At 40.3% G+C, this 17,978-nt stretch overlaps 1 protein-coding gene across 1 annotated transcript in view; it reads left to right on the top strand.

The window, feature by feature from the left end:
- The first annotated feature begins 675 nt into the window (after window positions 1-675).
- Window positions 676-17,978, top strand: part of CACNG3 (calcium voltage-gated channel auxiliary subunit gamma 3) — a 66,587-nt gene continuing 49,284 nt past the window's right edge. Inside the window, exon 1 of the mRNA XM_072417573.1 lies at window positions 676-3,347. Within this exon, the coding sequence (XP_072273674.1) occupies window positions 3,137-3,347 (211 nt within the window). The 5' untranslated portion in view covers window positions 676-3,136. The remainder of the gene's footprint in view (window positions 3,348-17,978) is intronic.

Here is a 17,978-nt window from a genome sequence, read left to right as displayed (position 1 = left end):
CTAAAGTTCAACATTTACTGATACTCTTGTGCTGTAAAGATTGGCTTTGTGATAAGTTGCAGTCCTCCTGCCAGCTTCAACGAGTCTGGAATTCTGTTCTGACCTTTCTTGTTGCCAATTCTTTGTTTTTTATGCCAATTCTTCCATACCTTGGAAACTGTAGATCAGTGTTTCTCAACCAGGGTTCCTCCAGAAGTTGCTGGGGGTTCCTTGGGCTATTTGTACCTCTCAGGTCAGTTTAAGTGACACCAATGATCTTTTTGGCTATCTGTAAGGCTGACATTCTTCCCAATAGCCAGCAATGTAAGTGGCATTCATCCTACTAACCACCATACTAATATACTGTGATCTGTTTATAAAATAATTATAGCAGGAGTTCCCTGAAGACCTGAATCTTATTTTAAAAGTTCCACAAAGTTTAAAAGTTTGAGAAAGGCTGCTGTAGACTATGGATCCTGGATGTCATAAATTGTGCCAACCAGCATATCTGACAATACCAACCATTAGACACTCAAAGTCAAGGGGAACCAACAACTCTTGGAACTTAGCTGTGTCTGCATGTGTCATAGATAGAGAATCAATATATTGCAAGTAAGTAATTTGCAGCCACCAGATTGAGTTTGCATTGGCATACAGTTGTGCCTAGAAATGTTGGCTTATGCCCATGTAAGAACACACACAGGCACTTTATTTTGCAAAGGCAGAGTTTCACTTTAAATCCATAAAACATGAGTTGCATTGTCACATCATACAGAAGAATGGACAGACATGGAGATTTCATTTCTCCCCTTCTATTTGTAAACACTTTCAGGCATAATCACAGTCATTTGGACATCATCTTGGTTTAATGACACTCAGCTCAGCCAGCTGAAGATTCTCAGACATTATGCAACACAATTGACATTTCATCAGTGGTCACAGACAAGGCAAGCAATGCTCTGGAATGTGATGAGGACAATTATTAGGCACTGGATGGGGGTGTGCTTGCTCCTCACATCCCCAATCAGAAGGGACATGCTGGCCCTTTAAGGAAGATTAAAAAAAATATGTGTCTGTGCCTTCTCTCTGGTCTCATTCTCTCTGCATCAGTAGACTTCAGTTTTTGCATAATGAAAGTGTGAGTGGCATAGGAAGGAGCTGGAGCAGAGGAGGCAAATGGTGGAGAGAGGTAAGGACACACAGGGTCAGGGGGTGTGAGGCAGAGAGGAGGGAAGGAGATTGGAGAAATTGTGTGCAGAGAGATCGGTGCAGAATTAATGCTGATACAGAACACTGCGCATCACAAGAAGCAATAGTAGGCAAATGTGAAATAGACTTTTGGAGCACTGACATTTGGAATCCAAGAGAAGCTTGCAACAGCAGAAATATCTAAACTTTCCAGGGGAAATGGGCTATCAGGTCCAACCTGTTCACATCTGTCTGCATAGGAGTCTAGACTGAAGCTGCTCCAGAGGATGAAGGTGCCTCCTGATTGTGCCTCTGATTTTGGGATGTTGCCTATAGATGGAGGGATCTTCCAAGGATTGCTTATGAAGGTGACGATCATTAGAAGTCATCACCTTTTAGGCTTTTAGTTGGCTGAAGAATCTCACCTTGCAGTCCAATGCATCCACTTGATGCATAGGTGATGATGACCCATGAACAATTCTGCAAGGTTAGTTTGGAACTTATTGTAGTCAAGGTTGTTTTATAGGGATGCCTGGACATTTATTGTGGGGATCTGCAAGAAGAGACTGAGGTCATTAGAGATTTGTGTATACTGGGATATAGACACTTATCATCTCCATACTTTTAGCACTGGCTGAAGGTAGAAGAGCTTACTCTCTGGTGCACCGAGGCTGTGAAGGCGCTGTCCTTTCAGAACCAGTCTGGGTCCCTGGTCTGATTGTCAAGATCTGAGAAGGAGCTGTCCCTTCAGGACCACTCTGAATCCTGGTCAGTTTCCTGGGATTTGTAGACGAACTGCCAATTCAGCACCACTCCTGGTTCTGGTCAGTATCCTAGGATCTGGAAGAAGCAGCCAATTCAACACTCCTGGTTCGGGTCATATTTCCAGGATCTGGAAAGGAGCTGCCAATTCAATACCACTCCTGGTCCTGGCCAGATTCCTGGGATTGGTAAAGGAGCTGCCACTTAAGCACCACTCCTGGTCCCAGTCATATTTCCAGGATCTAGAAAGGAGCTGCCAATTCATTACCACTCCTGGTCCTGGCCAGATTCCTAGGATCCGAAAAGCAGCTGCCAATTCAGCACCACTTCTGGTCCTGGTCATATTTCCAGCATTTGGAAAGGAGCTGCGCACCTTAGCATCACTTTAAGTCTTGGTTTGATTCTCCAGATCTGGGAAGCAGCTGCCCCTCGAGCACCACTTGGGGTCCTTTACTTCCAGAAGCTTGATGAAACTGTCCATTAGTACCACTCCTGGTCTTCAATATCCAGAAGCCAGGAAGGAGCTCCTTCAGCACCACTCTCAGATCCTCCTCTGCAATACAGACGTTGTGAAGGATCTGTCCCTTCAGCACCACTGCAGGACCTTACTTCTTTCCCAGTCCCTAGGACGGATCTGTTTTTCAAGCACCTGGTTGGGTTCCTTAGCTGGTAGCTGGTTGTTCGGCACCACGTTGGGTCATTGGCATTCCAATAGACTGGTTGGGGGCAGTACCACATCAGATTCCCATATGACCCTTCAAAACAACACTGGATCTTTGGCTGAGCTCACTCCCTGGATATGAGCTGCTCCTTTAGGACCCCATTGATGGTCTCTGTCCCAGTGAGGAGAAGACAAGCAGGATCTGTGCAAGAACCAAGGTGGGATCTGCTTTTATTACACACCACAAGTGACATGTAAAGTTTGGTGACTCGTTTTTGGCTTTTATAGAAAAGATAGCAAATTTTGGAATCAATCATTTTTTTCCATCAAAAGGACTAGCCAGGAAAATTAAGCAGACATTGTCAGGGTCACAGAAAGTTTGGTCCAGGACACAATTTTGGAGAATCCAGATGTGTACCAAAACACCATTTTGATCTGCAACAGAAACATGATATACTTGTAGTATCTGTTGAAATTCTGCCACCAGATTGCCACTTGCTTAGTTACCTCTCCAAAAAAAAAGAGGCCCAACTATCATGACCAAGTATGAGGATGTGTGACAGAGGTGTTCAGATGCTCATAACTACAGTGGGGGCCTTTGCAGCTTTCAGTCTGATGACCATCGCGGTGGGCACGGATTATTGGCTTTATTCCAGAGGGGTCTGCAAGGCTAAGTCCACTAATGACAATGAAACCAGTAAGAAGAATGAAGAGGTAATGACTCACTCAGGATTATGGAGAACCTGCTGCCTTGAAGGTATGACACCGCTTCTCCAATCATCTCACCTTTACCCATTATAGGTGGATGTATATGATGATGTTTTATGTAAACAAAATTGTTACTCTTTGGTTGATGTGGATTCATAGGAATCTTTGATGGTTAGGGCATACTGATACTTGTAGTCCTGCTGCAGTTTACCAATGTCTGGATTAATGGGAGAAAAAAAATAAGATTCCTTCCAACAAATTTTAGAATACCAAGCTCATTTAAGCAATCACAATTCATCTTTTATTGGTGTGAGCTAACCAAAAATCCAATTAGTTGCTTGGGATTATTCCTCATTGCACGTTATGATTACTCCCAACGTTATTATCATTACTCTTAACATGTATGCCTGAATATTTTTCTGACAACCTAGTGTGTTTGAAACATCATCTACAGCTGCTGTGGGACTGTAAGCGCCAGCAGGAACAGAGTTGTATCCATAGTGTCACCCTATACTGTATTCCTACCTATCCCCGTTGTTAATCCTAACGTAAAAATGCAGCCTCCAGGCACCTTGCATGGCTCTATTGTCATGGGACTACAAGTCCCATCATCTTCAGACTGCAATTTGTTTTTTGCTTCCACTGTAGCTGGCGTGCAACCTAAGCTTGTTATAAAAGGTTAATTCTTCTGGATTAGTCAACCCCAAGGTCTCCAGCTGTTGTAAAAACCAAAGCACTGGTTTGCATGTTAGAAGTTTTGACCTTTATTTCCACAAGAGTTACATTTTATTTAGGGTCAGTTTTAGAAGGGGGCTAATTGGGAAATTGCCTGGAGCCTTTACCTTCTCCAGGGTCCTCAATGACAGAATGTAACTGTGCAGGGGGCTAAAATGCTGTGTATTTGGACCCCCGTTTTGTCTAAAACCATTCCTTATTTCCATACATGGTTCCTCACAAAATGTTTGTATATTAGACTACTCTTATAATATTTTTATTATGTATTATAATATTATATACTCATATATATATATATATGTGTCATATACTCCTTATATGAGGACTTCCATTGTGGGAACTCTCAAAGTTGCTGGATCTGCTCATCTCTCCAACCCTCACTTTGTGCATGGAGTCTCAACCATCATTTTGTATTAAGTTGACATTGGTGCACTGGTGCACATAGGCTATCCCTTTAGCACCAGTCCAATTTCTAGGCTAATTTCCACAGTTTGGGATTGAATTTCTACAGCTGCCACTTCAGAACCAGCCTGGTTCCTTGTCTGATTTCAAAGATCTGTCCATTTGGCACCACGCTGGATCCTGGGCTGATTCCTAAAATCTGGGAATCTTTCTCTATGAGTAATCAGGTATATTAGAATTATTTAGTAAATAGCACTCATATAGTTGAAGGATCACTTTTTGACAGGCAAGCCATTTGTCCTTATCTAATGCTTCAATAATTTCCTACATCGTGCCGGCATAATATTGCCCTGATTTCTTCTCATCACTCCTCATCTCCATTTCTTTATCTAGTTGTATCTAAAGTCTGAGTTACACAATAACTAACTTCTGTTTCTATGTTGATTTTTTTTTCAATATGGGATACTTTCTAATATTAGCTTGTGTGTGGGAGATACCTAGCAGAAATTGCTGAAGAGTTTTGTCTGTCTGAAAGGGTTAGCGCTTCAGTACCAGGGTGTCCATCCATGCAGTGGTCATCTGTGGCTTTTCTATGCATTACAGAGGTTGTATTGGTGGCTTCATCAGAAGTCCAACATGGCAAGTGATAACAATGATTAGATACTTTATATTTCTTATTTTGGGGTGTGCAGCCTTTGTCCTTTCAAATGTGGAGAAATGTGAACGTGCAGGATACCATGGGAGCAATGGCTAATCTGAGAATAAACGAAGAGCCAAAGATATTCTTAAAATGACCCTTTAGGTTTAGGGAGTACAAATCCCAGCATATCTTGCAGGTTTGTTTCACCATAGCTAGGCAGCTACTTGTGCCAGTATACCCAAAATCTGTATCTCCAGCCATGGAGAAGCTAAAATTTCCAGCACGTCCTTGGAACCTGGCCCTCATCCATGGAAACTCTACTCTGCTGAATAGATAACCTTTTCTTCCCGCTGTGGCAGGAGAAGAACCTGGCTTTAGTTATAGCTGGCTATAGCTCAAAATATACATTGGAAGCTGGTAATCCAGCCTTGTGAAAACATCATTACCCAAAAAGCCTCCAGCTTTTTGGAACTGGATTTCCTTGTATGCCCTAGAACAGTGTTTCTAAACCTTTCTAACATGGGGGAATCCTTGAAACAACTTTCAGGCCCAAAGGAAGTCTTCAGTGGTCAGGTCAGGTTCAAGGTGGTCAGTGAGAAGAATACATTGCTGGCCAATGGAAAGAATGTCACCCTTACAGAAAGCCAACCAGATCATTGGTGTCACCTAATCCGACTTGAGAGGAACCCAAGGGAACCACCAAACACTGGTTGAGTAACACTGTCCTAGAAGCCTTTCCCAAATGGAGATTAGGTCAAACCATATTTTGTTCTTCAAGTGAGGTTGACCTACAAGTTTTCTAACATCTATGAAGAGCTACAAGTCCCAGAATTTCATAGAAGTCCCCCATCTGGCTATGGCATCTCAGCCAGGTTTTTTACATGTCCCAGAACTGGGAGATTCTGCAAGTAATGGGTGAAGGAATCAAACCATCACAACCAATGACTTGTATTGGGATTTTTAGGAGTTCACTAGACTACAACAACAAATATTTCTCAACATGAGACACCTATTTCATAAACAAATTTTCCAACAGATTGGAAAATAACTCAGAAAAATTAAACTTCCACTATGTTGGATGGAGAAGACATTGGCCTGTTCTCCAACTCTAGCAATGAATACAAAGAATACTTGAGTAGATCATTTACTTCCTATTTCCTTGGATGTAATACCTGCTTATCCAACCCTAGTTAAAAGTAGCACAAATCCACTGACTATGGTGGGACTGCAATTCTTATTAACTTGCCATTAAGAGTTAACAAACTACAAAGTCTAGGATTTCTGAGCCGTTAGGATTCCAACTGTGAAAAAACTAATTCTACTAGTCAGTTCATCAGATCTAGAATCCTCAGAGAAATAGAAGCTTCCAAGATTTTAATAGATTCTTCCATAATACTGAATACCAGTAAGAGTTCCTGGTAACTTGCCAGCTATTTAAGCTTTGGCAGAATTGGCCAGATTGATCATTTACGCACAATCTTCGGGGACCAATATTGTTCGTCATTCTTAAACAAAATTATTTTCCTATTTAATTTCAATAAGTGAAACATGAAAGTATTTATTGATATGATTTCAATTTGCTTGCTGGATTATATTTATTATTATTATTATTATTATTATTAATATTAATAATAATAAACAGGATTTATATAGCGGCTATATATTGCTCAGCGCTGTACATTAAATACCGGTTGTAAATGACAGACAGATACAGACAGTGACAAAGTAGGAGGAGACGACCCTGCCCCGAAGAGCTTACAATCTAGTAGTATATTGAAATGACTTGAAATCAGAATAAATCAGCATATCTGCTCGGCTGGGAGTTTAGGGTTTTCACATTCCTGGTTTGTGTTCATTAAAATATGTGTAGGTTCCCCTTATTAGTTCCCTAAGGCAGCCCATGTCTCAGAATGATATTTTATGTTTTCCTTTAGACAATTTTGATACCTTCTTATTCCCTAAAATGGCTGACTCAATTATCAAACAGGCCCATTCACACATTGGTATACTGGAGATGCAAAGTGAACAATCACTTCCCAAAGGTTTCATCTATATTCCTTCTATATCCTAAACACATCTGTAGCTTATCTATACCTTAGAAAGTGCAGTCTGCACCCTTACTAAATACCTGATGCAAGAAAATCAGTTACAGTATAAGCCAGATATATAGTTTTCACTGGAAACCCATTGACCTAGCTCTGTCCCCAGACTTGCAAAAACATTGGCGTAAGCTGATTAAAGTCATCTACAGAATAAATGGGGGTGACTTTTGCTGGGCGGCCAGCTGGAAGGGTAAGGGGTGTATACATGTATGCACGAGGCTCTGATTTTCTAGTATACAGATTAAAGCAAACATTTAGTACTCATGCATTTTAATAGGTGACTACATTCAGCACTCATCGGTCAGGGCTGGGAAGGGTTAATAGGACGCTAAAACTACTTGTGTTGCTTAAGTCACAGATTCCTCTGTATTTAATCTTCTTTCCAGTGCAGATTAATCAAGCTTTCTCCAATCTCCCTGTGTTTTGACTTCTGTATTCGTTCACCTTATACATACTAAATGAGATACAATGTAACTACAATAGAGATATTGCTTTTCCATGTTCAGGACACAGTGCGGGATGTTTAATAGTAGAATTTAATGCTCCCATGGGGAATAAATTGCAAGTAATACAGTTCTGCTGCTGCAATGAAAAAGGACTTCTTGAATTTTTTTACTGTTTTTCTTTGGCATAATCATTTTATTTTTTTATCATCATTATCCAAACCAAGCTGCAAAATAATCGCTTTAATAAATTTAAAAATGTTGCATTTTGAAAGTAGATTATTTTTTAAGTGTTCACTTTAGTTACAGTATAAAATTTTGACAGGTGGAATAAAAATAAAAAAGTAACACAGTGCACATTTGTATCTAATATAACCAGCAGATCTCATTATAATGAGTTCTATCAAAAATAATAGTGCAATGTTAGGGAGCCCCCATGTCTCCCCCTCCATGACCTGGAATTAGCAGGAGGAATGTATAAAGCTAACCTTTTTTTTTCACCAAGAGTAGTTGATGTTTGGAACAGACTTCCAGCAGAGATTGTCAATGATCAGTAAGTGAATTTAATGACAAATGTAGATCTATAGAAGTTTTTCTCAACCAGGGTTCATACAGAGGTTGCAGGGGGTTCCTTGAGCAATGAGCAAACTTTGTGTGTTAATTGAAGTGACGCCAATGATCTTTTTGGCTATCTGTAAGGGTGACATTCTTATTAATGGCCTGCAATGTAAGAGGAATTCTTCCCATTGATGACCACACTAATGTACTGTGAGCTGTGGATATAATAATTATAAAAGGGTTTCCCTATGAACTCAAAGTTATTTTAGGGAGTCATCCATTTTTAAAGGTCTGATCTATACTGTAAGGTTAACAAATTCCATAAAGGTGCAAACTTAATAGACCTTTTGGCCTTTTTCTGCTATCACTTTTCTATGTTACTATGTAGATGCATTGGTGGATACATTTGGATTGTAGTCACTGTGCTTGATAACTACTAACCAGAAAATACAGCAATGCAAGAGGAGTTTTCCCTGCTCTGATCCTGCATTTGCTTGTGCTGTCAATATAATGTTGTGGTGGACAGGGACCAATTTTTTATATTAGCCCCTAACCTCATAATTTTCCCTATCTGCTCTTACCCCCGTAATAAAAGTCTGCTGGATCACCCAGGTTCTCCCATGATAGTCTGTCTTCTCTAGTCTTGGAGAACTTTAATAAATCAGGCCCAATGTAGAATACTGGTGTATGTTATATATATATATATATATATATATATATATATATATATATTTATATATATATATATATATATATATATATATATATATATATTTATACAGATCTTCTAGTAGTACAATGGCGACACGGGCACAAAATAACATAAATCCTGTAAATGGAAGTTTTCCCAAAACCCCCATCCATGAATACAAGTAAAGTGAAAGATCATAAGAAATTGGTAGGTAGCCCATTCCTGGAATATATAGCCTATAAAATGATAAAAAGATAGGTCACACATTAAAACACATACAAAAGTTTTAAAACAGACATTAAAAGTTTTCGAACAAATAAGGGCCATTTGCAGTGGGCATGGAAAAATAGTGAAGCAAGGAGAAATGCTGAGGAAGCTTCTTGTAAATGTTCAATGAAACAGTTTTAACTGTTTCAATATCTTGATCTATCGTTAATAAAATATATAATTATGAATTTATTGATTCACCACCTTCTCATTTTTCAGCAATACCTTTGGTTCTATGTCTTTTTCAACGTCAGCGTTTCCCAAATTGCACTGGCCTCTTTATTACCGAGAGAAATGGCCGCGGTATAGATATTGGATTAAAGCCATTTCATCTCTTAGGCTTTGTCAGGCTGGAGCTTGGATGATCAATATGACACAAAACGATCTAGTGCAAATGACAAGGATATGGCCAGTCACCCGGGCCTTCCATGTGCTGAAATAAATGGCGGCCGGTGGTGCCTCATCCGTACACAGTCTAGGAACTCCTCAGTGGCTCATTATTTCTGGTATATTCAGCGGAGGATATAACTCTCATTGCAATGTCTGATACAGCACAGAATATGTGAATGTTGTATAGGTGCAATCCATCAGTGCTGGCAGCCTCCCTGGATCCCAATATATCATTGGTTTTAATTTGTACGCTTAATACACAACCATTAAATATAAATAGGAAGCTGCTTTGCGTGAAAAGTAAATCTGTAGGATGCTAAGGCAATCCAGGAAATGTGGTCTGATTTACTAAAATCAAGTTCTCAAATACAAATATCCGGTAATACCGGAAGGGAGGGGGAGAAAGGGGGGAATAAGGGAGTGATGGGTATGGGGATGTTCCCTGTTCTCCCCAAGATAAGGAGTCTATGCAGTTGGGAAAGCTCCAATAGAGTAGGGAGGAGGTTTAAATTCTATTGTTATATATCTTATAGTGTTAGATTGATGGCATGCACATGGTGATTGGCTATGCAAGGTTTAGCAATGTTCTTTAGGGTTGGCCTCATGCTCCCCAATATTTCAAAGTCATGCTCTATAAGTAAGAGCCCCACTAGAGTTGTTGAGGAGGTCTACCTTTCACTGCTATAGAGTGTTACAGCTACCCCTGACTGATGACATCATTCTCCACCCACATGGTGACTAGCCAATCAGGTCTGCAGGGGAGGTCTCATGCTCCCCATATGGCTAAGTCCTGCTCTATAACTAAGAGCCCCAATAAAGTGGTGAGGAAGTCTACCTTCTACTGTTATATAGCTTTAGAGCTTCCCCGGATTGATGACATCACTCCCCACCCACATGGTAATTGACCAATCAAGTCTAAGCACTGTTGCAGGGAGGTCTCATGCTCCCCATAGTCAAAAGTCATGCTCTATAAGTAAGAGCCCCACTAGGGTTGTTGAGGAGGTCTACCTTCTGCTGCTATAAAGTGTTCGAGCTACCCCAGACTGATGTCATCATTCTCCACCCACATGATGATTGGCCAATCAGGTCTAAGCACTGTTCTGCAGGGGAGGTCTCATGCTCCTCATACTCAGAAGTCATGCCATATAAGTAAGAGCCTAAAAATAATATGAAGGAGGTTAACCTTCTACTGTTATACAGTGTTAGAGCTTTCTCGGACTGATGACATCTCTCTGCGCAAATGATGCTTGGCTAGTCAAGGCTAAGCACTTTTATGCAGGGGTGTCTTATGCTCCCCCTACTCAGAAGTCCTGCCATGTAAGTACGATCCTCCAAAGAATAGAAAGGAGGTTTACCTTCTGCTGTTATACAGTGTTAAAACTTCCCCCGACTGATGACATCACTCTCCACCCACATGATAATTGGCCAATCAGGGATAAGCACTGGTATGCAGGGGAGGTCTCATGCTTCCCATATTCAGGAGTCCCGAGAGTAGGGAGGTGGTGGGAGAGTGTGGTTTGGTTGGTATAATTTGGGAAGGGAGCCTTTCAGGAATTTACTGCATAGCTATAGTGACAGTTCCTTTTTATATGCCTAAATTTATATTTATATATATATATATATATATTTTCTCAATAGCTCAAATTAAAATGTACACATATGTAAATGAATCAAACCAAAAATGTTTCCCTTTCTATTCCCTTCCCTGCCTGGCTTTAGACAGTTTGGCATTGAGGCTCAAGGAGAGAGAATCTGAAAGCTAGTAACTTCTTTTTTTACTGTTTTTAAATTTTACTACAAATCCATTCTCATGGGTGAGCCATGTAATAAGTGTTTTGAAAACAACAATTTCATACAAATTTAAACATACGGATGATAAAATTGGCACAAACCAATATAATAATCCCTTATTTGGTCACAGAGTTATATGTTACCTAACTCTAGGGGGTCTATTTTTAAAGCAGTGAATCTAACATTCACTGAAACATTCTCTGGTGGAGAATCCTCCGAGTCTATGTATTTCAATAGCAATTATTTACTTACCCCACCTAATTTTTCCCAATGTAAAATACATTCACACAGACACACAACTTCACTACACTCAGTAATTTGGTGAGGAGGGATGTTAGAACTGAATGAAATGATTTGTAGAGTGTTTCCATGCAGTTAAAATATTTGCTGTTCCTTTTAATTAAAAAATTAGCACTGACATCTCATGTTTCATTTTAATGAAGCTGTTATCATTCTGTTGCTAAAATAAATCATTTTGTTTATAAATATTGCTGCAGCTTCTAAAAAATGCTAAAAACATATTTTTATTTGTACACATCCAACAGCATCCAGCTCTGTAAAGGTGATTAAAGAGAACCTGTATAAAGATTTGCCCAAACACCAAGCAGAAGGCAAAAGGACCGGTCACCAGTATAGCCTGCAGGCTCCTTACATCAAGCATCATCTTTGTAGAGGAGCCGGCTTTGCTTCCCCATATGGGAACTTGGTGGAGGAAGCACAGATCTGCAGAATGAATAAAGCAGAAGCAGGGAGATCCTTGCATTACAAGTCCTCAGGTACAGCTTCCCCTCCAGGAAAGAGAACAGTGATCAGCACAGTGGTGACATGAAATATGACTCCAAATCTGAGCCTAACAGTCAGAGGCAGCAATGCCACCGGTAATCTTATATTAAAGATATCCAGCTATAAGGCTCAGGAAGTGCTGAAAAGATTTTTCATGGCACTGCTTGGGTACAAATAATATTTGTAGATGTTCCCTACAAAAAAGCAAATCTTCACTTGTAACATTCAAATCTACTTGAATATTAAACCATCCTGGTGGTATGTCAATGCTGTCACAGGGCTGAGACTTGTTCTCTTACTGAGTATACCAGTGCAAATCAAAAAGTCAGATGAAAGCCATAACTCCTAACCTACATACTTGTTTATGCTTCTCAGAACAAGAACAAAAGTGGAAATCTTCCAAAAAGTACATATGTCTTGGTGACAACTATCTAAGCAACTTCTTACATTGAATAGATTCTCTATCACATCCTGTTGTATCTATAGGACAGAAAGTGAAGAATCTTTCCAATAGGACACAGATGACAAAAAACAAAAAAAAGGTAACCGGGACTTCAGACCTTCTTTACCTTTGGCTTAGCTGTACTTAACTATTTTTACTTGTGTCCTGTACTTTCAGCTATCCAAAAACTCTGAAATTGGCACACTGCTTCCACAAGGCTCCACAACAGAAATCTATTCTGCCTGGGCACTAATAATTCTGTTCAAATAATACACAAAGCACCTGATTTATTAAAGTTCTCCAAGGCTTTCATCAGAGAACCTGGGTGATTCAGCAATCTGGATCTGGTCCAGTATTGAAAACATCTGCTAGCAATTAGGAAATCTTATCCAGGTTTGCCGGATCACCCGGATTCACTGATTAAAGTGTATTTTCCCCAGTCTTGGAGAGCTTTAATAAATTAGGGCCAATGACACGAAGTAAAATGATTACATCTAGTTCTTCCCATCATCTACTTACCCTCTGAAGTTTCAATGTAGTCTGACACAGTCCTGTTGAAACAGCCATTGAAATAAAGGAGCAGAGAAAATTCTCACAATATGGCCAAATTACTGGAGTTTAGTCTTTTCACTTAGCAAAGTAAACACATACTCAAAGAATAATTCATACGGCTTAAAGAATATCCAATCACGTGCAAACAAATGTAACAGACATGATTTTGATTGGATGGCTAAAGTCAGCAGAGTTTCATTTCATTATTTTACCTAAGTGAATCATCCTTTGCAGATTGATTATTCCCTTTGCTAAGTGAACAGGCTGAGCTTTTTTAGTAAGAAATCCCTCTTTTCCATAGCTCTGGCAGTGTCATATTACACCTAGCAGTACAAATTATTTGTAATATTTTAGACCTGTATATCTTTTGGATATCAATCCATTTTTCTGGTGTGATAATAGTTAAAATATAACCTCACTGAATATAATATACACCGATACGCCTTTGCTGTACATAGTAGGCTGGCTTGTTAACTAACACATTTTTACTAAAATATTTTCAGCTCTGTTGAATATTTCTAAAGCCGAGCATAATTCACGCCTAAAGGAACAGAAGAAAAATGTACATTGTTTGCTATTGGAGAAACGCTGATAAGAGCTGTATAGAGACAAACAGGATTGATAGATATGACATGCAAATTATATGGCAGATTAAAAATGAAAAATAAGATCCTCAACAAAGCTGTGATAGGGAATCTGTTGTAAAAAATGATGCTACGGCCAGAAAAAAATGAGCAGCCATCATGTCTGAGGCTTGGATATGTATTAACAACAATATATGTATTGTAGTAAAAACCATGAAGGTAATGGCCAAAGGAACCATTGAGGGAATGGTGGTTAAAACCATGGGAGGAATGGCGGGAGCAACCATAGAGGGAACAGACATAGAAAACATGAAGGTAATGGACCTAGGAACCATTGGTGGTTAAAACCATAGAGGGAATGGTGGGAGGAAACATGCAGGTAACAGAAGGAGAAACCATTGAGGTCATGGCCAAAGGTACCATTGAGGGAATGGTGGGTAAAATCATGGAGGGAATGACAGGAGGAACTATGGAGGGAAAGGTGGGAAGAACCACGCAGGGAAGAGAAGGAGAAACCATAGACGTAATAGCCAAAGGAACCATTGAGGGAATTGTGATTAAAACCATGGAGGGAATGACAGGACGAACCATAAAAGTAAAGACAGTAAGAACCATGGAGGGAATCGTGAGAGCAACTATGGAGAGAATAGTTGTTAAAGCCTTGGAGGTACAGGTGAAAAAAATTATGGGGGAATGATGGGAGGAACCAGGAATGGTATGGCAAGAGGAACCATGGAGATAATCGTGGAAGGAACTATAGAGGGAAAACCAGTAGGAATCTCAGGGGAAATTGTGAGGGCAAATATGGAGGAAATGCTGGATGGAACCATAGAGGGAAAGCCATTAGGAACCATGGAAGGAATGGTGACAGCAACCATGAAGGGAATAGTGGGAGGAACCAGGAAGCATAAGGTGAGAGGAACCATGTGGTGGAGTAGTAATTTACTGAATAAGAAATGCAATACAAAATATATGTTATTATCACACATTATAACACCCTGAGCCTAATTAATGAGGTGAATAATCACTTTACAGAAAAAACCCAATCACAAAGAAAATGTTAAATATCTGCTGTTTACACATGATTTGAGTGAAAGAGAGACCTTGTAGAGTAAACATTCACTTTTCTTGGTGAACAACCTTAACATCACCATCAATGTCATTATTTTGGACTGTACAAGAATAACCTTCTAACAAAAACCCCAACCCCCCAACATTCACCCAAGTACTCAGAGGTGATGCTGACTAATGATGACGTTGAGATATGTATACAATGTATAATGACATAAATGTAAATGTTCCGGCACCTTATTATACTTGCACAATAACTTTTTATGACCCAGTAGTCATTTTCTTTTTTTATGGTTGCTGTTGTGAATTATTTCATTATAGATGAGAGTGCCAAAGGTTCAGAAACTGCTGCGTCTAAACATAAACATAAATATATCAGATATAGAACTGCCGGGCATAAATTATAACTTGTAGTTAAGTAAATTCTTGGTTAGGCATTATTATAGAAAATATGTACTGAGGGAATATTAAGGGGGGCACGTCTGACCTTCTAAAAATACGGGTTATCTAGCTGTCATGCTGCTCTAATACTTTCAGTCAATCCAATGAATATATTCAATTATTGTTTTATGATTACAAATTTAAACCATGACATATTAATCCCAAAGCACTATGGGTTGTTTAAAGAAAAAGAAGAGTGGGAATTGTTTGCTTTCAGGCAAGGAGTCTCTGATTGAAATCTTCAGTCCCATATGGTGATCTTGCCATGGGGAGAGCTAAGTCTCAAGGCAACTTTTCCCTGCTCCTTCTCCTTGATCTTTCCTCTGACACCGTTGATCACCCCCTTCTAATACAAATCATGCCCTCCATTGGTATCAGTGACACTGCTCTCTCTTGGTTTGCTTCCTATCTCTCTCCTTTCAAGTTTCTTTCAATGGTAACTCCTCCTCACCCACTCTCCTCCCTGTTGGGGTCCCCCAAGGGTCAGTCCTTGGATTTTTCAAACTTGCCTACCCGTCTTCTTCTGTCAATTGAAACCATCACTACTTCCCACACTACATATCTCCCATCCTATTGTGTGTGATACTTCCCCCACCTACTAGATTGTAAGCTCTTCGGGGCAGGGTCCTCTCCGCCTGTATCACTGTCTATATTAGTCTGTCATTTGCAATCCCTATTTAATGTACAGCGCTGCGTGATATGTTGGCGCTATATAAATCCTGTATAATAATAATAATATTTATAATAATGGGGGTTCTTGTTCAGACACTTTAAAATTTAAACCAGACTATCAGGAAGGGAGTTCAGAGCAATGACGTGCATGTAATGTTGGGACGCAGCAAGAAATCATCAGCATTGAGGTGACTAGTATCCTAAGAAGATTTTTTTTTTTGTTCCAGTGACAACCCAATATTATGGGTTACTTTCAGTCCTAATGAAAATGGTCACCAGTATATTAGAGAGGGAAAATCGTCCAAGTGTTGTAGGCTGAGAAAATTCAGCCAGGTGCCGTGAGGAGGAGGAAGCATGGACATGCATTATTGAGTATCTGCTGAAACACTCCAGTAAGCAGTTGGAATGTCATTACAGTTCCTTTGCCATGCGTTGCAAAGGATCATGGGTCATCTGCTGTCCTTGGGAACACTTTTAACCGCATTTCAACCAATCCTATTCAAGTCTATGGTAGCCGTTGTGCGTCTGACTGTCCTCTGACCTTACATCTAGCGCGTCAAAAACCTCAATGCAACCGCAGCACCTGGAAGCAAAATAAATATTTCAAACACTTTCATTTTTTTCTTGTTTTGTCAGACATCTATACAGTTCCATTGCAATTGAAAAGAGGTCAACCACTGTGGTTCACTGACCATAATCAGGGCCAATTGATAATGGAGCCTGGACCTCGATGGCTTGATGTTGGGTGGTGATATCACAACAGTACATAGGAGCAATGGAGGAACTGTGGGGTGAATGGTGGGAGGAACCATGAAAGGAATGGCTGGAGAAACAATGGAGGGAATGGCAGAAAGAAGCATAAAGGGGAAAGTGGGACAAACCATGGAAGGAATGGTGGGACAATCCATGGAGGGAAAGCCAGGAGGAACCATGGAGGCAATGGTGGGAGAAACCATGAGGGAATGATGGGAGATGCAGTGGAAGGGAAGACAGACAGAACCATGGAGGCAATAGCAGAAAGAACCATGAATGGAATTGTGAAAGGAACCATGGAGGGAATGATTGGAAAAACAATGGAGCAATGGTGGGAATAGGAACAACAGAAGGAACCTTGTATGCAGGAAGGTTCATGGAGGGAATGGTGGGAGGAACCATTAACAGAATCGCAGGGGGAGACTATGGAGGGAAGGAAGTGAAAACTATGAAGAAAATGACAGGAGAACCATGGAGGGAATGGTGGGAGGAACCATGAATAGAAGGGAACTGCAGAATTATACAGGTAAGAGTAGGAGGATTTTAAGATAAGAATATAGGGAATGGTGGAAGGTAGGTGGAATCATGTAAACAGCAGGAGAACCTATGGACGGAAATGGCGGGAGGGACCATTGGAGGAACTGGTGGGAAGAACCAATGAGAAACTGATGGGAGGTTAGGAGAACCATGGATAGAAATGTGAGAGGAACCGTGGAGGGAATGGTTGGAAAAACAATGGGGTAATGGTGGGAGGCACCATGAATGAAGAAGCAGGAGGAACTATGGACGAAATTGTGGAAGGGACCAAGATAAGAGCAACTTTAGAAGGAATGGTGGAAGATAGGTGGAACCATGTAAACAGCAGTAGAACCTACAGAGGGAAATGGCGGGATGGACCAATGGAGGAACTAGTGAGAAAAACCAATGATATACTGGTGGGAGGTTAGAGGAACAATGGATAAAAAGGTGAGAGGAACCATGGAGGGACTAGCAGAAGGAACCACAGAGGTAATGGCGTGTGGTGAGAGAAACCATGAAGGGAATGTTAGGAGCAACCATGAAGAGAATCTCAGGGGGAAACAGAGGGAATAAAAGGAAGAACCGTGGAGGGAGGAACCATGGAGGGAATGGCAAGAGGAGACTATATAGGGAAATTAAGTAGGAACCATGGAGAGAACGACAGGAAAGCCATGGAGGGTATGGTGGAAGAGGAATATCTGCAGGAACAATGAAGGGAACAGCAGGAGGAACTATTAAATGATGGAAGGTAGGAGCAACCATAGAGGAAACTGCATGAGAAATATAGAGGGAACAGCAGGTGGAATCATAAAGGGAACAGCAGGAAGATTTAGGGAGGGAATAG

This window comes from Pyxicephalus adspersus, chromosome 7 (genome assembly GCF_032062135.1).
Source record: "Pyxicephalus adspersus chromosome 7, UCB_Pads_2.0, whole genome shotgun sequence".
Classification (NCBI taxonomy): domain Eukaryota; kingdom Metazoa; phylum Chordata; class Amphibia; order Anura; family Pyxicephalidae; genus Pyxicephalus; species Pyxicephalus adspersus.
This window is presented reverse-complemented; position numbering and strand designations above follow the sequence as displayed.